The sequence below is a fragment of the Callionymus lyra genome, chromosome 15 (assembly GCF_982586985.1).
Source record: "Callionymus lyra chromosome 15, fCalLyr1.hap1.1, whole genome shotgun sequence".
Taxonomy (NCBI): domain Eukaryota; kingdom Metazoa; phylum Chordata; class Actinopteri; order Syngnathiformes; family Callionymidae; genus Callionymus; species Callionymus lyra.
In genome coordinates, this window is record NC_141832.1 from 1,564,264 (window position 1) to 1,586,541 (window position 22,278).

Sequence of the window (22,278 nt, forward strand, 5' to 3'; positions counted from 1 at the left end):
CTGATGTGTGTGTGTAGGTTCCAGAAGGTGATGGGTGGTCGTCCCTCGTGGGCGGACAAGACCGACAAGAAGAAGAGTGAGAAATATTTATTATCACGTGTGTGTGTGTGTCTTTCTCTGTGTGTGTGTCTCCTGTGTGTCTTTCTATGTGTGTGTCTCTCCTGTGTGTCTTTCTATGTGTGTGTCTCTCCTGTGTGTCTTTCTATGTGTGTGTCTCTCTCCCCTCATGTGTGTCTTTCTATGTGTGTGTCTCTCCTGTGTGTCTTTCTATGTGTGTGTCTCTCCTGTGTGTCTTTCTCTGTGTGTGTCTCTCCCCTCATGTGTGTCTTTCTCTGTGTGTGTGTCTCCTGTGTGTCTTTCTATGTGTGTGTCTCTCCTGTGTGTCTTTCTATGTGTGTGTCTCTCTCCCCTCATGTGTGTCTTTCTTCACCTGTATGTCTTTCTCTGTGTGTGTCTTCCTCCTTGTGTGTGTGTGTCTCTCCTCCTGTGTCTTCCTCTGTGTGTATGTGTGTGTCTCTCCTCCTGTTTCTTTCTTTCTGTGTGTGTGTCTCTCCTCCTGTGTCTTCCTCTGTGTGTGTGTGTCTCTCCTCCTGTGTCTTCCTCTGTGTGTGTGTGTGTGTCTCTCCTCCTGTGTCTTCCTCTGTGTGTGTGTGTGTGTCTCTCCTCCTGTGTCTTCCTCTGTGTGTGTGTGTGTGTCTCTCCTCCTGTGTCTTCCTCTGTGTGTGTGTGTGTGTCTCTCCTCCTGTGTCTTCCTCTGTGTGTGTGTGTCTCTCCTCCTGTGTCTTCCTCTGTGTGTGTGTGTGTCTCTCCTCCTGTGTCTTCCTCTGTGTGTGTGTGTGTGTCTCTCCTCCTGTGTCTTCCTCTGTGTGTGTGTGTGTGTGTCTCTCCTCCTGTGTCTTCCTCTGTGTGTGTGTGTGTGTCTCCTCCTGTGTCTTCCTCTGTGTGTGTGTGTGTGTCTCTCCTCCTGTGTCTTCCTCTGTGTGTGTGTGTGTCTCTCCTCCTGTGTCTTCCTCTGTGTGTGTGTGTGTGTCTCTCCTCCTGTGTCTTCCTCTGTGTGTGTGTGTCTCTCCTCCTGTGTCTTCCTCTGTGTGTGTGTGTGTGTCTCTCCTCCTGTGTCTTCCTCTGTGTGTGTGTGTCTCTCCTCCTGTGTCTTCCTCTGTGTGTGTGTGTCTCTCCTCCTGTGTCTTCCTCTATGTGTGTGTGTCTCTCCTCCTGTGTCTTCCTCTGTGTGTGTGTGTGTCTCTCCTCCTGTGTCTTCCTCTATGTGTGTGTGTCTCTCCTCCTGTGTCTTCCTCTGTGTGTGTGTGTGTGTCTCTCCTCCTGTGTCTTCCTCTGTGTGTGTGTGTGTGTCTCTCCTCCTGTGTCTTCCTCTGTGTGTGTGTGTCTCTCCTCCCGTGTCTTCCTCTGTGTGTGTGTGTGTCTCTCCTCCTGTGTCTTCCTCTGTGTGTGTGTGTCTCTCCTCCTGTGTCTTCCTCCTTGTGTGTGTCTCTCCTCCTTTGTCTTCCTCTGTGTGTGTGTGTCTCTCCTCCCGTGTCTTCCTCTGTGTGTGTGTGTGTCTCTCCTCCTGTGTCTTCCTCCTTGTGTGTGTCTCTCCTCCTTTGTCTTCCTCTGTGTGTGTGTCTCTCCTCCTGTGTCTTCCTCTGTGTGTTTGTGTGTCTCTCTCCTCTCATGTGTCTTTGTGTGTTCATTGTTTTTTTCTCTGTGTTTTGTGTTGAGCTTTTCCTGTGACTGTGCGTCTCTCTTTATCCCTCTGTTTTTGTTTGTGTCTTCTGATGTCTTTTCCTTTCCGTCTTTTTGTGTTCCTCCCTGTTTGCCGTTTGTCTGTGCTTTTGTTTGTGAGTCTCTCCGTGTTTTGATTGTGTCTCCCTCAGTTTTTGTGTGTCCCTCTTTTTTGTGCATTTTTATCTTTGTCTAGGTTTTTGTTTGTGTCTCTGTGTTTTTGTGCGTCTGTCTCCTTTCTTATTTGTGTGTGTTTTTTTTGTGTCTCTCCCCCGTGTGTCTTTTTTCACTGTTTGTTTTTGTTTCTCTATTCTTTATGTCCGTGTCTTTGTGTGTGTCTCCATCTCTGTGTGTGCGTCTCCATCTCTGTGTGTGTGTCTCCATCTCTGTGTGTGCGTCTCCATCTCTGTGTGTGCGTCTCCATCTCTGTGTGCGCGTCTTAAACTCTGTGTGTGCGTCTCCATCTCTGTGTGTGCGTCTCCATCTCTGTGTGTGCGTCTCCATCTCTGTGTGTGCGTCTCCATCTCTGTGTGTGCGTCTTAAACTCTGTGTGTGTGTCTCCATCTCTGTGTGTGCGTCTCCATCTCTGTGCGTCTCCATCTCTGTGTGTGCGTCTCCATCTCTGTGTGTGCGTCTCCATCTCTGTGTGCGAGTCTTAAACTCTGTGTGTGTGTCTCCATCTCTGTGTGTGTGTCTCCATCTCTGTGTGTGTGTCTCCATCTCTGTGTGTGTGTCTCCATCTCTGTGTGTGCGTCTCCATCTCTGTGTGTGCGTCTTAAACTCTGTGTGTGCGTCTCCATCTCTGTGTGTGTGTGTGCGTTTTAAACTCTGTGTGTGCGTCTCCATCTCTGTGTGTGTGTGTGCGTTTTAATCTCTGTGTGTGTTTCTCAGACGACGATGACGACGACGATGAAGAAAATGACCTGATGAGGAAAACTGGAAACTTCTTGTCGTCTTCTGATAATTTACCTTCTGGATTCCTGAGAGTCAGTTTCCCTCCGTGTGTGTGTGTGTGTGTGTGTGTGTTGTCGACTTTAAGTTGTGCGTCTCCTCAGATGAAGCGATGTCTTCACGCCAACAGCGCTCGACCGTCGAGCGACGGACTCACGTCGGTCCAGTTCCACCCGGCGGCTCAGGTGGTTCTGACGGCCGGTCTGGACTGCTCCGTGTCCCTGTTCCAGGTACTCTAGTGTGTGTGTGTGTGTGTGTGTGTGTGTGTGTGTGTGTAGTCGTGTCAACGTGTGCGTCTCTCTCGCTCTGCAGGTCGACGGGAAGACGAACCCCAAGATCCAGAGCGTCCATCTGGACCGCTTCCCCGTCTACAAGGCCCGCTTCAGCCGGGACGGCGAGTCCATCGTGGCGACCAGCCTGAGGAACAAGATGTTCTACGTGTACGACATGATGGCGGGACAGGTGTCTCCCGTGAGCGCCGTCAGAGGTCAGAGTGCGCCGCCCTCGCCGGACCCACACTCGCTCACGGGTCGCTTCCGTCTCCGCAGGTCTGAACGAAAGCAAGGTGATGGAGTTCACCGTGTGTCCACAAGGGGGCGCGTTGCTGCTGACCGGAGCCAGCGGTTACCTGCACCTGCTGACCCTCAAGGTGAGTCGCGTCGCTATGGAGACGTGAACAGGGGGCGTGACGTGGTTGTGCGTCTCGCAGACCAAGGAGGTGGTGCGCAGCGTGAAGGTGAACGGGGAGGTCGTGGGCGTGGCCTTCAACCAGGACGGCAGCAAGTTCTTCACCAGCTCAGGTGAGTCGCTTCACCTGGACGACGCGTCGGTGCCCGTCAGTCACGGTGTGTGTGTGTGTGTGTGTGCGCAGAGGAGGGGGAGGTGTTCGTGTGGGACGTCCGGGGCGGTCCGTGTGTCAACAGGTTCACGGACGACGGGTGCGTGAAGGCGACCTCCATGGCGGCCTCACCTGACGGACGTTACCTGGCCTGCGGGTGAGACGCGCGCCGCCGCCGCCGCCGCCGCGGGCTCGAGTCGCTAACGACCTCTGGTTCCAGGTCCCAGTCGGGCGTCGTCAACATCTACTCGCAGCAGGATTGTCTGACCTCCTGCCAGCCCCGACCTCTGAAGGCCGTGATGAACCTGCTGACCTCCGCGACCTCCCTCACCTTCAACTCCTCCTCCGAGGTCCTCGCCGTGGCGTCCCGCGAGGAAGACGACGCCGTGAGACTGGTGAGAGGAGGAGGTTGATCAGTCGTCTTGTAAAGTTAGAGAAGCTTATGTTAAATTGAGGATTAACATTCAAATATTCACGACGTTTGTTAATTCTGTTGTGTTGCAATTAAACCTACGGCCACTAGATGGCAGCAGTCGTTGAGTCCGCCGCAGCTAAATAAACAATGAAATCCTGCGAGATCCCCAGCATGACTGAGGACGAGAGGATACAGTGAGTCCAGCAGCTTTTAAAGCTGATGTTTGGACATATTTTAGTTTGAAAACAAATGAAAGCAGTGATGACTGAGGACGAGAGGATACAGTGAGTCCAGCAGCTTTTAAAGCTGATGTTTGGACATATTTTAGTTTGAAAACAAATGAAAGCAGTGATGACTGAGGACGAGAGGATACAGTGACTCCAGCCTCATTTAAAGCTGATGTTTGGACATATTTTAGTTTGAAAACAAATGAAAGCAGTGATGACTGAGGACGAGAAGATACAGTGAGTTAAGCAGCTTTTAAAGCTGATGTTTGGACATATTTTAGTTTGAAAACAAATGAAAGCAGTGATGACTGAGGACGAGAGGATACAGTGAGTCCAGCAGCTTTTAAAGCTGATGTTTGGACATATTTTAGTTTGAAAACAAATGAAAGCAGTGATGACTGAGGACGAGAGGATACAGTGAGTCCAGCAGCTTTTAAAGCTGATGTTTGGACATATTTTAGTTTGAAAACAAATGAAAGCAGTGATGACTGAGGACGAGAGGATACAGTGAGTCCAGCAGCTTTTAAAGCTGATGTTTGGACATATTTTGGTTTGAAAACAAATGAAAGCAGTGATGACTGAGGACGAGAAGATACAGTGAGTTAAGCAGCTTTTAAAGCTGATATTTGGACATATTTTAGTTTGAAAACAAATGAAAGTGGTGATGACTGAGGACGAGAGGATACAGTGACTCAAGCAGCCTTTAAAGCTGATGTTTGGACATAAATTCTGCAACACAAGAGTCAAGTAGATGATGATGATGATGATGATGATGATGAAGATGATGATGGTCTTTTCCAGGTTCACCTCCCGTCTCTCAGCGTCTTCCCCAACTTTCCGATGTCGAGGTCAAAGGTGATGTATCGGGTCAACGCCATGGACTTCTCTCCTCACAGCGGCTTCTTCTCGCTCGCTAACAACAAAGGCCACGCCCCCTTGTACAGGTGCCAATCACAGCTCTGCTCGGATGCTAACACGCTAACATGCTATTGACGTGCTTCTAACATGTCCTTCTCTTCCTCCAGGCTGCTGCATTACAAGGACTTTTGAATTCAATCCTCGTGAAACTTTTTAAATAAACATTTTTTTTGTCGTTAAACTTGGTTTCATTTTTTTCACAACAAGCGTTAGCGTTAGCATCGATGCTAGCAGGACACGCCCACATGTCATCATCATCATCATCATCTTCATCAGCTGCTTCATGACCTCCCCTCGGCTCAGAGCAGTTTGTCGACTGAACAGGTGAAACTTGTTCACCTGGAAACATCAGGAAGTGAGGTCACCCGGCTCGAGTCATGTGACCCGACAAGTTTGTTTGTTTTGTTTAGTTTTGCGACTGTTTTCTAAGAAATAAATCCAGGACGAACAAAGGTTTCCACTGTTGTTTTTGTCGAGTCTCCTCCTCCGAACTGATCCGACCACTTCACGCCCGGCGGCTCCTCCCCCCGTGATGTCATCAGAACCAGAGTTTCAGGCTCAGGAACTCGCCTCGACTCCACGGTAAGTCATGTTTTAACTCGTGTCAGGATTCGTTTCCTTCTGCTCATCAAAACAACCAGTTAAACTAACGAGGCGACCTGGTGGTCCGTGGTCCTTGGATGTCACGGTCCTCGCTTGAGGTTCTGTGGTGGGACGTGTCGGGGGTCAGGGGTCGTGCCTGGTCGTCGTGGTCGAGAGCTCCTCATGTTTGATAACAAATCCTCAAAACTGACCATACATTTTTATTCTGATCGACTGCTTAGGCCACGCCCCCTCCCTCATGCTGCCATTTTTATCCATTTTCTCCAGAGTCTTCCTCCGTAGAGCTCCGCCCCTTCACCTGCTGCAACACCTGCTCGCGTTCGCCTGAGACGCGGCTCACCTGATGGCGTCGGAGGGTCAAGACTTGTTCTCGGAGCAGGAGCTCACCTGCTCCATCTGCCTGGACCTGTTCACCGACCCGGTCACGACACCGTGTGGACACAACTTCTGCCAGGTAGGGGGTTTTAAAAAATAATATGCTGATTCATGTTAAAGTAAAGAAACTGCTGAGTCATGAGTGAAATACCAAAGTAAGCGTAAATAATGCAGAGTAATCATCAGACACGTGTATATTTGATTCTTTGTTTACCACAAAGTTGTTTATAAAGCGTGGAGTCATGTTAAATAAACTGCTGAGTAATGGATAAAATACCAGAGTAGGCGTAAATAATGCAGAGTAATCATCAGACACGTGTATATTTGATTCTTTGTTTACCACAAAGTTGTTTATAAAGCGTGGAGTCATGTTAAATAAACTGCTGAGTCATGGATAAAATACCAGAGTAAGCGTAAATAATGCAGAGTAATCGTCAGACACGTGTATATTTGATTCTTTGTTTACCACAAAGTTGTTTATAAAACGTCTAGTCATGTTAAATAAACTGCTGAGTCATGAGTGAAATACCAGAGTAAGCTTAAATAATGCAGAGTAATCGTCAGACACGTGTATATTTGATTCTTTGTTTACCACAAAGTTGTTTATAAAGCGTGGAGTCATGTTAAATAAACTGCTGAGTCATGGATAAAATACCAGAGTAAGCGTAAATAATGCAGAGTAATCGTCAGACACGTGTATATTTGATTCTTTGTTTACCACAAAGTTGTTTATAAAGCATGGAGTCATCAAACTGCATACTCATGGGTAAAGTAAGCTTAATTAATGCTGACTAATCATTACCCGAATGTATAATTGATTATTTTTACCAATAAAAAAAACGTGGAATCATGATAAATAAAGAGCCGACTCATGGATAAAATGCACGAGTAAACTTAAATATTGCTGACGGATCATCATTCAGATATAATTGTGTTTGTTACTTTTGTCTCATTATTGTCAAATATGCCGAGTCATTTCAAATAAACTCTCGAGTCATTGTAAAATATACCCCATTAAGCGACTAATCGTCAGCAACATGTAATGTTGAGTCTTGGTTTTACAACATTAAAAAAAAAAGAAGTTTAAAATAAATTAACTGCTGAGTCATGGATAAAATACCTGAGTAATGCTTACAATCATCAGCCACATGTAAAATTAAAGTCTTTGTTTTACCACAAATTAAAAAAATATATATATATATATTAACAAAGTCATGTTAAATTAACTGCTAAGTCATGAATAAAACACCTGAGTAAGCTTTAGGAATGCTGACTAATCATCCGCCACATGTACAATGGAATATTTGTTTTAACCACAAGAAATATACGAGGAAGGTTAAATAATGCTGACTAATCATTAGCCAGATATAATGGTCTTCATCCGGCACTTTTGCCACAAAAAATATGCTGACTCATGTTGAGTTTGGTCAGGTATTTTATCATGACTCATGAGTTTGAGTATCGCTGACTCATCTTTACACGTCTGATTTATTTATACGTTTACTTTCTACGACAAGTTTGTTTAAAAAAAAAAACGTGGAGTCATGTCAACTAAACTGCCGAGTCATGGTGTGTGGTGGTCTCCAGGGATGCATCGGGGGCTACTGGGCCTCGAGCCCCAACTCCACGTGTCCTCTGTGCAAGCGTCAGTTCCAGGAGCGTCCGCGGCTCAGCATCAACCGGACCTTCGCGCTCATCGCCGACAAGTACAAGGAGGTCCACTACGGCGCCGCCGACCCGCAGGAGGGCGGCAGCTTCGGGCTGGCGATGGCGCCGCCGACGGAGGGTCTCCCGGCGCCGCCGGCGGAGAGGGTCTGGTGCGACGTGTGCACGGGGGTCAAGCAGCCGGCCGTGAGCTCCTGCCTCACCTGCACGGCGTCGTACTGCCGGGAGCACGTGGCGCCGCACCGCAGCACGCCGTTCTACGCCAAACACCCGCTCATGGACCCGCAGGAGGCCCTCAGGGGCCGCACCTGCGCGCTGCATCGCCGCCTGCTGGAGGTTGGTGGCGTAACCCGGAGGTCGCGCGACCCCGGCGGTGAGCTCCGTCCCTCAGTGATGATGTCATCGCCAGGTCTTCTGCCGCACGTGTCAGAGCTGCATCTGCGCCATCTGCGTCCTGGAGGAGCATCGGACCCACGCCACCGTCTCCGTGCAGACGGAGCGGCTCAGCAAACAGGTGCCTCTCCTGCCATCTCCTCCCTGTACTCCCTGTACTCCCTGAACTCCCTGTACTCCCTGAACTCCCTGTACTCACTGTACTCACTGTACTCCCTGTACTCCCTGTACTCCCTGTACTCCCTGTACTCCCTGTACTCCCTGTACTCCCTGTACTCCCTGTACTCCCTGTACTCCCTGTACTCCCTGTACTCCCTGTACTCCTTGTACTCCCTGTACTCCCTGTACTCCCTGTACTTCCTGTACTCCCTGTACTCCCTGTACTTCCTGTACTCCCTGTACTCCCTGTACTCCCTGTACTCACTGTACTCCCTGTACTCCCTGTACTCCCTGTACTCCCTGTACTCCCTGTACTCCCTGTACTCCCTGTACTTCCTGTACTCCCTGTACTCCCTGTACTCCCTGTACTTCCTGTACTCCCTGTACTCCCTGTACTCCCTGTACTCCCTGTACTCCCTGTACTTCCTGTACTCCCTGTACTTCCTGTACTCCCTGTACTCCCTGTACTCCCTGTACTCCCTGTACTCCCTGTACTCCCTGTACTTCCTGTACTCCCTGTACTCCCTGTACTCCCTGTACTCCCTGTACTCCCTGTACTCCCTGTACTCCCTGAACTCCCTGAACTCCCTGTACTCCCTGTACTCCCTGTACTCCCTGTACTCCCTGTACTCCCTGTACTCCTGCTGACCCGTCTATGTTCCGACTCTGGACCAGAAACATATTTCCAGGACGGAGCAGGAGATCGTGAACCGGATCAAAGCCAAGGACATCAGCCTATCAGAGCTGAGGAGGAAACTGGAGGCTGTGAAGGTGTGTGTGTGTGTGTGTGTGTGTGTGTGTGTGTGTGTGTGTGTGTGTGTGTGTTGTGCGTATAAGTGTCATGTTGTGCGTGCATGTGTACGTTGTGCGTGCATGTGTGTTGTGCTCTAGTGTGCGCTCTCTAAAGTGTCATGTTGTGTGTTCCTGTGTTGTGTGTGCGTGCATCTGTGTGTTGTGCGTGAGTGCATGTGTGTTGTGCGTATAAGTGTCATGTTGTGCGTGCATGTGTACGTTGTGCGTGCATGTGTGTTGTGCTCTAGTGTGCGCTCTCTAAAGTGTCATGTTGTGCGTGCATTTGTACGTTGCGCGTGCATGTGTGTTGTGTGTGTTGTGCTCTAGTGTGCGCTCTCTAAAGTGTCATGTTGTGCGTGCATGTGTGTTGTGCGTTCTTGTGTGTGTTGTGCTCTAGTGTGCGCTCTCTAAAGTGTCATGTTGTGCGTGCATGTGTGTTGTGCGTTCTTGTGTGTGTTGTGCTCTAGTGTGCGCTCTCTAAAGTGTCATGTTGTGCGTGCATTTGTACGTTGCGCGTGCATGTGTGTTGTGTGTGTTGTGCTCTAGTGTGCGCTCTCTAAAGTGTCATGTTGTGCATGTGTGTGTTGTGCGTTCTTGTGTGTTGTGCGTTCTTGTGTGTGTTGTGCTCCAGTATGCGCTCTCTAAAGTGTCATGTTGTGCGTGCATGTGTGTTGCGCGTGCATGTGTGTTGTGTGTGTTGTGCTCTAGTGTGCGCTCTCTAAAGTGTCATGTTGTGCATGTGTGTGTTGTGCGTTCTTGTGTGTTGTGCGTTCTTGTGTGTGTTGTGCTCTAGTTTGCGCTCTCTAAAGTGTCATGTTGTGCATGTGTGTGTTGTGCGTTCTTGTGTGTTGTGCGTTCTTGTGTGTGTTGTGCTCCAGTGTGCGCTCTCTAAAGTGTCATGTTGTGCGTGCATGTGTGTTGTGTGTTCTTGTGTGTGCGGTGCTCCAGTGTGCGTTCTCTAAAGTGTCATGTTGTGCGTGCATGTGTGTTGTGCGTTCTTGTGTGTGTTGTGCTCCAGTGTGCGCTCTCTAAAGTGTCATGTTGTGCATCTGTGTGTTGTGCGTTCTTGTGTGTGTTGTGCTCCAGTGTGCGCTCTCTAAAGTGTCATGTTGTGCATCTGTGTGTTGTGTGTTCTTGTGTGTGTTGTGCTCCAGTGTGCGCTCTCTAAAGTGTCATGTTGTGCATGTGTGTGTTGTGCGTTCTTGTGTGTGTTGTGCTCTAGTGTGCGCTCTCTAAAGTGTCATGTTGTGCATGTGTGTGTTGTGCGTTCTTGTGTGTGTTGTGCTCTAGTGTGCGCTCTCTAAAGTGTCATGTTGTGCGTGCATGCGTGTTGTGCGTTCTTGTGTGTGTTGTGCTCCAGTGTGCGCTCTCTAAAGTGTCATGTTGTGTGTGTTGTGCGTTCTTGTGTGTGTTGTGCTCCAGTGTGCGCTCTCTAAAGTGTCATGTTGTGCATGTGTGTGTTGTGCGTTCTTGTGTGTGTTGTGCTCCAGTGTGCGCTCTCTAAAGTGTCATGTTGTGTGTGTTGTGCGTTCTTGTGTGTGTTGTGCTCCAGTGTGCGCTCTCTAAAGTGTGTTGTCGTGCATGTGTGTGTTGTGCGTTCTTGTGTGTGTTGTGCTCCAGTGTGCGCTCTCTAAAGTGTCATGTTGTGTGTGTTGTGCGTTCTTGTGTGTGTTGTGCTCCAGTGTGCGCTCTCTAAAGTGTCATGTTGTGCATGTGTGTGTTGTGCGTTCTTGTGTGTGTTGTGCTCCAGTGTGCGCTCTCTAAAGTGTCATGTTGTGTGTGTTGTGCGTTCTTGTGTGTGTTGTGCTCCAGTGTGCGCTCTCTAAAGTGTGTTGTCGTGCATGTGTGTGTTGTGCGTTCTTGTGTGTGTTGTGCTCCAGTGTGCGCTCTCTAAAGTGTCATGTTGTGTGTGTTGTGCGTTCTTGTGTGTGTTGTGCTCCAGTGTGCGCTCTCTAAAGTGTGTTGTCGTGCAGAACTACGCCGCAGGTGAGCGCTCTCAGGTGGAGGCTCTGCTGGACGCCGTGGCTCAGGCCGTGGCTCAGGTGCGCTCTCAGGTGTTGGGGGGGATCCAGGAGCAGCTGGACGGCGTCATGGCGACGGGCGAGGGGCGGGTCAAGCGCCTGGAGGAGGATCTCAGCGTGTTGACGGACAAGCGTCTGACGCTGGAGGCTCAGGCCATCAGTCAGGATCACATCAGCTTCCTGCAGGTGCATCATGGGTAGTGTGTGTGTTGGGGGTCCGGGGTCTCACGCCAGTGTCTCCAGAGCTTCGCCGACGCGGCGTCTCCCCTGGAGGTCCCTGAGCACCAGGACGACGCCGACCTGACGCTGCACTTCCACCTGGCCGAGGTCAGGAACACGCTGGGCGAGGTCAAGGACAGGATGGCCGAGGTCAGCGACAGGATCTCCGAGGTCGGCATCAACTCGGGGGGCTCCAGAGGATCCTGTGAGTGACTTCGAGCACCTGTGCCCGCGACTCGGGGCTCAACGTGTCCGTCTCAGTCTCTTCAGGGGACGCGCCGCTGGCCGAAGGCTACCACGGTCTGAGAGGAGCTTCGGGTCTGAGGAAGAGTCAGTGGTCCATCAGAGGTGAGGGGTCGTGCAGGGTCACCTGGTCACCTGGTGATGACATCACACATTCATGCACTTCCTGTTTCTCTCTCCGTCCAGATCTGAAGAAAATCAAGCCGGTCTCAGGTGAGTCTTCGACACACATGTCAATCAAACTCACCTGACATTAGTCCCGCCCCCTCCGCTGCATGCTCACGTTTGGAAGAACACCTACCCCTCCTTTGACTCTTCAGACGCAGATTTATACACACTTATTATTATTATTATTATATTTAATTAATTTCACACACATTTATTTTTGTAATAATTAAAATCATTTAAAAGTTTATTTTTTTTATTTTGTAATTAAATTGAAAGAATTTGACGATTTCGATTCAATATATTTGAGGATATATTTGAGGATAAAGATAAATATTGAAAATTTGGAATTAAAATATCAAACTTTTAATTTAATAAAACTAAAAATGATGATAATTAATTAATTAATAATATTCTTAAAAATACGACAACTTTTGAACAAATAATTCCAAATGTCAACGTTTGAAGGTTTAATTCAATCCTTGGATTAATTAATTAAAAAAGTGTATTTTCGTTAAATGTCGCATGTTTTGAACGTTGACTTCTGCGTCTTCAGGTCACAAGAAAGCTCGGGTCTACGAAGGTGAGGGTCGGGGGTCGGGGGTCGTGCGGGGTCAGACGGGTGAGTGGCGTGACGGCGTCCATCTTGGGTCCGCAGACGACGTGACGCTGAACCCGGTGACGGCGTACCCCTTCCTGATCCTGTCCGAGGACCGCAAGCAGGTGAAGCGCGGCGAGAAGCTGCAGTTCTACCGCAACAGTCCGCAGCGCTTCGACGTCTGGTCCTGCGTCCTCGCCAAGGACGCCTTCAGCGCCGGGCGCCACTACTGGGAGGTGAGGTCGCCAGCAGGGGGCGTGCGTCCGTGTTTCAGGGGCACCGGAATATTCCATCTTTGAACTAAATTCAGTACTTTTTCATTGTTATTCTTTTAAATTCAATATAAACGCTGGTATAATAGAGTCTCCAGACCAAACCAACAGAGCTCAGAGCTACTGATCCAACCTTCAGCCAATCATGCGACACACAGACGAGCGAGTGACTCTGTGCTCTGTTGGTTTGGTCTGGAGACGCCATTATACCAACATCACGGCCATCTTGTTACGAGCGAGTGGATCTGTGCTCTGTTGGTTTGGTCTGGAGACGCCATTAAACCAACATCACAGCCATCTTGTGACGAGCGAGTGGATCTGTGCTCTGTTGGTTTGGTCTGGAGACGCCATTATACCAACATCACAGCCATCTTGTGACGAGCGAGTGGATCTGTGCTCTGTTGGTTTGGTCTGGAGACGCCATTAAACCAACATCACGGCCATCTTGTTACGAGCGAGTGGATCTGTGCTCTGTTGGTTTGGTCTGGAGACGCCATTAAACCAACATCACGGCCATCTTGTTACGAGCGAGTGGATCTGTGCTCTGTTGGTTTGGTCTGGAGACGCCATTATACCAACATCACGGCCATCTTGTTACGAGCGAGTGGATCTGTGCTCTGTTGGTTTGGTCTGGAGACGCTATTATACCAACATCACGGCCATCTTGTTACGAGCGAGTGGATCTGTGCTCGATTGGTTTGGTCTGGAGACGCCATTAAACCAACATCACGGCCATCTTGTGACGAGCGAGTGGATCTGTGCTCTGTTGGTTTGGTCTGGAGACGCCATTATACCAACATCACGGCCATCTTGTTACGAGCGAGTGGATCTGTGCTCTGTTGGTTTGGTCTGGAGACGCCATTATACCAACATCACGGCCATCTTGTTACGAGCGAGTGGATCTGTGCTCTGTTGGTTTGGTCTGGAGACGCCATTATACCAACATCACGGCCATCTTGTTACGAGCGAGTGGATCTGTGCTCTGTTGGTTTGGTCTGGTAAGATGTCGCCAACGTGTGTTGAATTAAAAAAAGCTTCAACTGAATAAAGATTGAATTTAGAAATTTCATTTTTTAATTAAAAAAAAATAAAATGAATAAATTCTATTTCAAAATTAAATAAAAAATAGAACAAAAAACTGTTAAATAAAGTATTGAAATGAATAATTAAAAAAATACATACATTAAAAAAAGTCCTTTAATGTAAAATGTTCTGACGCTGGACACGTGACCTCTGGTCGACCTCCAGGTGTTCGTCGGGGAGAACAAGGACTGGAAAGTGGGCGTGGTCACGGAGACGGCGCAGAGGAAGGGCTTGTTCGACATGAGTCCTCCGAACGGATACTACGCCCTCTGGTGGAGCAACAGCCAGCTGCGGGCGCTGACCACGCCCCCGCTCACCAAGGTTAGCGCCGTCGTCCGTCGCACGCTTTTGTGACGGTCGCCTGACCCGACCTCTGACCCCACAGGTCAAGGCTCCGCCCAAGCTGCGGCAGGTGGGCGTGTTCCTGGACCTGGAGGCGGGACAGGTGACCTTCTACAACTCCAAGTCCGGCTCGGAGCTGTACAGCTTCAGCGGCGCCGAGTTCCACGAGCGCATGTTCCCGATGTTCGGCACCGGAGACAAGGACGTTCCTCTGGTGCTGATGACGTCGCAGCTCACCTGAGCTCACCTGAGCTCACCTGACGTCATCGAGGGCGACGCCCACGGATGTTCAGGTGTTTGACGTGAAGCGGGAGAATCTCAATAAAAAAAAAAGTCATGGAGTGAATTTGATCTCGTCTGGAAGTTTCTCGAGCGAAGTGAACGAGTGAAGAACTTCCTGTCGTGTCGTGAACGTTCTCCATGTTTTACGCTCGTTCCTTTAGAAAGTAAGTCTGAGATCTGGGCGAACGAGAGGTTACGAGAGCCCATGATGACGTAATAACGGCTTCACCGGCTGTGATCGCGCCCCCGCTTTGTTTAAACAACGAGTCCCTCGGAGGTGGAGACTTCCGGGATCGATGACGCGCGGTGACAACCCTCCGTGTTTGACCCATCACAGCAGAGTGGGCGTGGTCACGGTCAAGGTGTTGTCAGTGGGCGGAGCTTAAGGTCATCTTCTAATGCAGGGGCCACATCATCATCACGGCTGCCCTCTAAGGGCCCGATGTGACTTAGAAGTGTAACTAAATGTAAGATAATGTAAAATAAATGTAACTAATATTAAACTCCTTAATGTTAAATGACCTTGAATGTATTACTTGAGGTCATACTAGTGTAAAAGCAACCATGAGCTGCTAACATGTGTGACGTAGTATTTTACAATAAAAATGGCTGCACTCAGCCTTGCATGTGGAACTAAATACTTTGATACACATGAAAATAAGTCAAAACTTACAGCTCAAGACTAACGAGTTGCAACTGAAATAAGTCTGACAGGCAACTTTGATGTGTCGTCACTCCTGTCACCTCAAGCAGAGAAACAATGAATCAATTGTTGAGTCTTTATATGTCCCGACAAGAAAGAAAGTCTCACAACCAGTTATTGGTCACGTTCTTAGGTTCCCCGGCTTCTATATTGTCAGTAGATCCTGAACCGCGTGGATCTTCTCCACCATCCATCATGTTCTGAAAATAACAAACACAATCATCGCACACAGTTTAACTTTTCTTCTTCTCGGTTACATTAAATGTTACTAGATTCTAATCGGGTTTTTAAAAATGCTAACCTATGTCTTCTGACCAGACGTCTGACACCAGTGTGTCAACGTCTGGTTTGAGGTCCTGTTGAGGTCCTGTGCTGAGGCGATCCGTAGAACAGCCTGGAGGTGGGGCAGAGGGCGGCAGACGGTAAAAAGTCCTGGATTGCAGCCTCCTGGAACTTTGCTTCCAGGCCACTGTCGCATCCATGGACTCCATCTGAAGCTGCCGAGGTCGTGGTGGAAGGACTGGTCAAGAGGGCAGAGAAGCGATCAAACTCATTCCTTATCAGGCTCAGTTTGGAGGCCGACTCATGGAAAGGTGAGGAAATGAGGCGGAGATGCTCTGACTAACAGGAACGTTTCCAAGGTCGTCGTGGTTCACTCGCCACATCCATAGGTCCGGTTGACGCTGGACAGCCGTGATGGTGTCGGACATCTGTGTGACGACTCGTTTGCGTCCCTGAAGCTTCTGATTCAGTTCGGCGAGATGCTGGGTTATGACAACATAGCAAAGTCACAGCCACTGATCATCTGACCTTCAGGCAAGAGTTTTCCTTTACGCTGCATGAAAACACCAATGTCTTCCCTGAGCTCCAAAGATCTTTAGAACTTTGCTCCGAACTTCTGCATGGTATCTCCGCGCTCCGAGTCCATCTCCTGCAGAAACAGCTGGAAGTGACGATGATTCAGGCCACGAGCGCGAACCGTGGTCACTATGCCATCCATCGCCAGAAGCTTCTTGATGGATGATGCAATGATACGTGACCAGAGGTGTGTGACGGTTCATTTCTTGCATGTTCCTCTTCATTATTCCAACTAAACCCTGTTTCCTCCACACGTTGCTGAGGCACCGTCTGTGGTTCATCTCACCTAGTTTTCCCAGAGCGATGCATCTTTACTCACGGACTTCTCCAGCGCATCAAACATGTCCTGTTGTGGTCCGACTTCACGCCTCTGATAAACCTTATCTTAACTCGGTCCGCGACGGTGTTTCTTGATAAAGTGACATCTTTAAAAGTACCTGGTCGGGACACACTCGCTCGCACACCTTCACCGCTTCAACAACTCTTAGTTGGCGACGTGTTCAAACACAATAAAGCTTTCAATGCAGCATTATTTTTAACTGTGGCTTCATGAACACATTCTGCTGCGCTTGCAGTTTGCCTTTTAATTCTTCGGCAATTTGTTGTTTTTCTTGATGGTAACGTGTCATACTTAGCTCCGTGTTTGGTGTCAAAATGCCGGCGTAGATACTCTTTGACAGCCGTCACTCATAACACCACAGACTCACAGGTCTTTCTCCTTGAAGCACAAACATGTCTTCACACCTTTCTTGAAATATCCTTCCCTTCGCATCAACTCTTCTCTTCTTGGACATTTTGCGAGGATGTATTTGTATTTCTCAAGTCCACCTGTTGGCATGGATTTGGAGACGCTAGTGACGCGTCAATCGTGGGAAACATAATACCTGTAGGCATGCATTGTGGGTAAATGTAGTTTTCTTGACAAGCCAACAGCCAGAAACTTGTGACACTTTTTCCTGCTGAAATGGGTCATGTGACAGCGAGCGATGGACAGACGGACTGTATGACCCATCAACCCCGCTTTCATGACAACAGGCTGGGCAATGAGAACCCGACCCGCCGTGGATTGCGAGCCTGCGCTTGTGAACACCTGACCGAGGCAGAGAAGGGAACGCAAGCAGCGCGAATAAAAGAAGGAAAACCATTTTGTCTTTTTGTGGGATTGGTTTGTCGGATACATTGTTGTTGTTTTTTTTGCTCGTTGTTCAAGGTAAGGCAGGCGGGCCACATAAAATCACATGGCGGGCCACATTTGGCCCGCGGGCCTTGACTTTGACACCTATGTTCTAATGTCAATATTTCAATGGAAACAGTTTTGTTCAGAGTATGAACGAGTAACAACTAGAATGTTTAACTGAGTGAGTGAATTATTAAGGAAATAAATAGAGTGAACTGGTTTGTACTGGTGTGGGGGAAAATGAACGAGTGAACATGTTGAGTAAACAAACTAGTGAATGGATTAATAGAACAAGTGAACAAATGAGAAACAAAATCAAATTAAAAGAGTGAATGTGTGAACATGCAAGTGAAGAAAGAGTGAACCGGTTTGTACTGGTGTGTAAAAAGAGTGAACATGTTGAGGAGTAAACAAACTAGTGAACGAGTAAATGAACGAGTGAACAAATGAGTAAAAAAAATCAAATTAAAAGAGGTGGTTGGGGGCGTGTCTAGGTGTGCGTGTGTTGTGCAGGCGAGCAGTGAAGCCGCAGATGCACGTTTGTCCGAAGAAATACTATCAGCAATAAAAACCATTGAAGCCAGAAAGTTGTTGTTCCTGTGAAGACTCTCTGTGACCATCTTCAGCTTAACTATACGGACATCAAGTTACCATCAAGTTACCATCAAGTTACCATCAAGTTACCATCAAGTCACCATCAAGTTACCATCAAGTTACCATCAAGTTACCATCAAGTTACCATCAAGTTACCATCAAGTTACCATCAAGTCACTATCAAGTTACCATCAAGTCACCATCAAGTCACCATCAAGTCACCATCAAGTTACCATCAAGTTACCATCAAGTCACCATCAAGTCACCATCAAGTTACCATCAAGTTACCATCAAGTTACCATCAAGTTACCATCAAGTCACCATCAAGTTACCATCAAGTTACCATCAAGTTACCATCAAGTTACCATCAAGTCACCATCAAGTTACCATCAAGTTATCATCAAGTTACCATCAAGTTACCATCAAGTCACCATCAAGTTACCATCAAGTCACCATCAAGTTACCATCAAGTCACCATCAAGTTACCATCAAGTTACCATCAAGTCACCATCAAGTTACCATCAAGTCACCATCAAGTTACCATCAAGTTACCATCAAGTCACCATCAAGTTACCATCAAGTCACCATCAAGTTACCATCAAGTTACCATCAAGTTACCATCAAGTCACCATCAAGTTACCATCAAGTTACCATCAAGTTACCATCAAGTTACCATCAAGTCACCATCAAGTCACCATCAAGTCACCATCAAGTTACCATCAAGTTACCATCAAGTTACCATCAAGTTACCATCAAGTTACCATCAAGTCACCATCAAGTTACCATCAAGTCACCATCAAGTTACCATCAAGTTACCATCAAGTCACCATCAAGTCACCATCAAGTTACCATCAAGTCACCATCAAGTTACCATCAAGTCACCATCAAGTTACCATCAAGTTATCATCAAGTTACCATCAAGTTACCATCAAGTCACCATCAAGTCACCATCAAGTTACCATCAAGTTACCATCAAGTCACCATCAAGTTACCATCAAGTTACCATCAAGTCACCATCAAGTTACCATCAAGTCACCATCAAGTCACCATCAAGTTACCATCAAGTCACCATCAAGTTACCATCAAGTCACCATCAAGTTACCATCAAGTTACCATCAAGTTACCATCAAGTCACCATCAAGTCACCATCAAGTTACCATCAAGTCACCATCAAGTCACCATCAAGTCACCATCAAGTCACCATCAAGTTACCATCAAGTTACCATCAAGTTACCATCAAGTCACCATCAAGTTACCATCAAGTTACCATCAAGTCACCATCAAGTTACCATCAAGATACCATCAAGTTACCATCAAGTTACCATCAAGTCACCATCAAGTCACCATCAAGTCACCATCAAGTCACCATCAAGTTACCATCAAGTCACCATCAAGTCACCATCAAGTTACCATCAAGTTACCATCAAGTTACCATCAAGTTACCATCAAGTTACCATCAAGTCACCATCAAGTTACCATCAAGTCACCATCAAGTTACCATCAAGTTACCATCAAGTTACCATCAAGTCACCATCAAGTTACCATCAAGTTACCATCAAGTCACCATCAAGTCACCATCAAGTCACCATCAAGTTACCATCAAGTTACCATCAAGTTACCATCAAGTTACCATCAAGTTACCATCAAGTTACCATCAAGTTACCATCAAGTCACCATCAAGTTACCATCAAGTTACCATCAAGTTACCATCAAGTCACCATCAAGTTACCATCAAGTTACCATTAAGTCACCATCAAGTCACCATCAAGTTACCATCAAGTTACCATCAAGTCACCATCAAGTCACCATCAAGTCACCATCAAGTCACCATCAAGTTACCATCAAGATACCATCAAGTTACCATCAAGTTACCATCAAGTTACCATCAAGTTACCATCAAGTCACCATCAAGTCACCATCAAGTCACCATCAAGTTACCATCAAGTTACCATCAAGTTACCATTAAGTCACCATCAAGTTACCATCAAGTTACCATTAAGTCACCATCAAGTTACCATCAAGTTACCATCAAGTTACCATTAAGTCACCATCAAGTCACCATCAAGTCACCATCAAGTCACCATCAAGTCACCATCAAGTTACCATCAAGTTACCATCAAGTCACCATCAAGTTACCATCAAGTCACCATCAAGTTACCATCAAGTTACCATCAAGTCACCATCAAGTCACCATCAAGTTACCATCAAGTCACCATCAAGTTACCATCAAGTTACCATCAAGTTACCATCAAGTTACCATCAAGTCACCATCAAGTTACCATCAAGTTACCATCAAGTTACCATCAAGTTACCATCAAGTTACCATCAAGTCACCATCAAGTTACCATCAAGTTACCATCAAGTTACCATCAAGTTACCATCAAGTTACCATCAAGTCACCATCAAGTTACCATCAAGTTACCATCAAGTCACCATCAAGTTACCATCAAGTTACCATCAAGTCACCATCAAGTTACCATCAAGTTACCATCAAGTTACCATCAAGTTACCATCAAGTTACCATCAAGTTACCATCAAGTCACCATCAAGTTACCATCAAGTCACCATCAAGTCACCATCAAGTTACCATCAAGTCACCATCAAGTCACCATCAAGTTACCATCAAGTTACCATTAAGTCACCATCAAGTCACCATCAAGTTACCATCAAGTCACCATCAAGTTACCATCAAGTTACCATCAAGTTACCATCAAGTTACCATCAAGTCACCATCAAGTCACCATCAAGTCACCATCAAGTTACCATCAAGTCACCATCAAGTTACCATCAAGTCACCATCAAGTCACCATCAAGTTACCATCAAGTCACCATCAAGTTACCATCAAGTCACCATCAAGTTACCATCAAGTTACCATCAAGTTACCATCAAGTTATCATCAAGTTACCATCAAGTTACCATCAAGTTACCATCAAGTTACCATCAAGTCACCATCAAGTCACCATCAAGTTACCATCAAGTCACCATCAAGTTACCATCAAGTTACCATCAAGTTACCATCAAGTCACCATCAAGTCACCATCAAGTTACCATCAAGTTACCATCAAGTTACCATCAAGTTATCATCAAGTTACCATCAAGTTACCATCAAGTTATCATCAAGTTACCATCAAGTCACCATCAAGTCACCATCAAGTGACTGATCAGACACAAGTGAACAAATGAGTAAAAAGTGTTGGCACCGTTCCTCTTTTCACTGCACACTGCAGACTTCCAACACCTGTCTCCCACCAGTCACCTGCAAAAGTTCTCGGACGACTCCCCCATCGTCGGCCTCATTAAGGACGGGGATGACGGGTCGTACCGGGGACTTGTCCAGGACTTTGTTGACTGGTGCCTGGAAAACCACCTCCAGCAAAACTAAGGAGTTGATTGTGGATTTCCGGCGGTGTCCCTCCATCTCCCCCTCACCACTGAACATCCAGGGACAGGACATTGAGATTGTCACGTCTTACAAGTTCCTGGGTGTTCACCTCAACAACCGCCTGGACTGGGTGGATAACACTGCTGCTCTTTATAGGTTGTTGAGGTTGTTTGGTGTCCAGGGGTCACTCCTGAAGTCCTTCTATGACTCAGTAGTGGCCTCTGCCATCTTCAACGGTGTGGTCTGCTGGGGGAGCAGCATGACAGCAAAGGATAGGGCTAAACTGGACAGCCTTATTAAGAAGGCCGGTTACGTCCTAGGGCGCCCCCTGGATCCTGTGGAGGAAGTGTCTGGGAGGAGGATACAGAGCAAGCTGGCCTCCATGAGGAAGAACTTATCTCACCCTCTCCAGCACACACTGAGGGCACTGAGGAGCTCCATCAGTGATAGGATGCTCCATCCCAGGTGTGTGAGGGAGAGGTACCTCCTTCCTCCTGCTGCCATCAGACTCAACAACAAGAACTCAGCAAGATAATATTTAACAGCACCTCTTCTTGTTATTTTTGTAAATATGTTGTGTATATAATATGGTGCAGATTTCTACTATATTGCTCTTGCTGTTGTTTAAACCGAATTTCCCCTCGCGGGACAAATAAAGGATTTCTGATTCTGATTCTGAGTAAATGAACTAGTGAACGAGTGAATGAACAAGTGAACATGTTGAGGAGTAAACAAACTAGTGAACGAGTGAACATGTTGAGGAGTAAACAAATTAGTGAATGAAAGAGTGAACATGTTGAGGAGTAAACAAACTAGTGAACGAGTGAACATGTTGAGGAGTAAACAAATGAGTGAATGAAAGAGTGAACATGTTGAGGAGTAAACAAACTAGTGAACGAGTGAACATGTTGAGGAGTAAACAAATTAGTGAATGAAAGAGTGAACATGTTGAGGAGTAAACAAACTAGTGAACGAGTGAACATGTTGAGGAGTAAACAAATGAGTGAATGAAAGAGTGAACATGTTGAGGAGTAAACAAACTAGTGAACGAGTGAACATGTTGAGGAGTAAACAAATGAGTGAATGAAAGAGTGAACATGTTGAGGAGTAAACAAATGAGTGAATGAAAGAGTGAACATGTTGAGGAGTAAACAAATGAGTGAATGAAAGAGTGAACATGTTGAGGAGTAAACAAATGAGTGAATGAAAGAGTGAACATGTTGAGGAGTAAACAAATGAGTGAATGAAAGAGTGAACATGTTGAGGAGTAAACAAACTAGTGA

General features: G+C 47.1%; 2 protein-coding genes across 2 annotated transcripts in view; both read left to right on the forward strand.

The window, feature by feature from the left end:
- utp18 (UTP18 small subunit processome component) overlaps positions 1-5,320 on the forward strand; it is a 6,035-nt gene extending 715 nt beyond the window's left edge. The window contains exons 4-13 of the mRNA XM_087808740.1: positions 18-76; positions 2,611-2,705; positions 2,775-2,900; positions 2,983-3,157; positions 3,219-3,319; positions 3,380-3,470; positions 3,542-3,665; positions 3,729-3,903; positions 4,952-5,094; positions 5,176-5,320. Coding sequence (XP_087664866.1) covers positions 18-76; positions 2,611-2,705; positions 2,775-2,900; positions 2,983-3,157; positions 3,219-3,319; positions 3,380-3,470; positions 3,542-3,665; positions 3,729-3,903; positions 4,952-5,094; positions 5,176-5,200 — 1,114 coding nt within the window. The 3' untranslated portion in view covers positions 5,201-5,320. The remainder of the gene's footprint in view (positions 1-17; positions 77-2,610; positions 2,706-2,774; positions 2,901-2,982; positions 3,158-3,218; positions 3,320-3,379; positions 3,471-3,541; positions 3,666-3,728; positions 3,904-4,951; positions 5,095-5,175) is intronic.
- A 185-nt stretch (positions 5,321-5,505) lies between these two features.
- On the forward strand, positions 5,506-14,344 carry btr30 (bloodthirsty-related gene family, member 30). The gene is made up of 13 exons (XM_087808739.1): positions 5,506-5,650; positions 5,939-6,125; positions 7,634-8,047; positions 8,121-8,225; positions 8,939-9,034; positions 11,029-11,262; positions 11,320-11,500; positions 11,557-11,643; positions 11,725-11,751; positions 12,260-12,286; positions 12,362-12,537; positions 13,822-13,977; positions 14,042-14,344. The coding sequence occupies exons 2-13, from the start codon at positions 6,015-6,017 to the stop codon at positions 14,237-14,239; spliced, it is 1,812 nt and encodes a 603-aa protein (XP_087664865.1). The 5' UTR covers positions 5,506-5,650; positions 5,939-6,014; the 3' UTR covers positions 14,240-14,344.
- Positions 14,345-22,278: the final 7,934 nt, after the last annotated feature.

Bases quoted from the DNA above. Each gene is read 5' to 3' on its own strand.
- btr30 (XM_087808739.1), top strand. From the start codon at position 6,015: ATGGCGTCGGAGGGTCAAGACTTGTTCTCGGAGCAGGAGCTCACCTGC. The intron at 11,644-11,724 runs GTGAGGGGTCGT...CTCTCCGTCCAG, and splicing joins GAGTCAGTGGTCCATCAGAG to ATCTGAAGAAAATCAAGCCG. The intron at 12,287-12,361 runs GTGAGGGTCGGG...TTGGGTCCGCAG, and splicing joins GAAAGCTCGGGTCTACGAAG to ACGACGTGACGCTGAACCCG.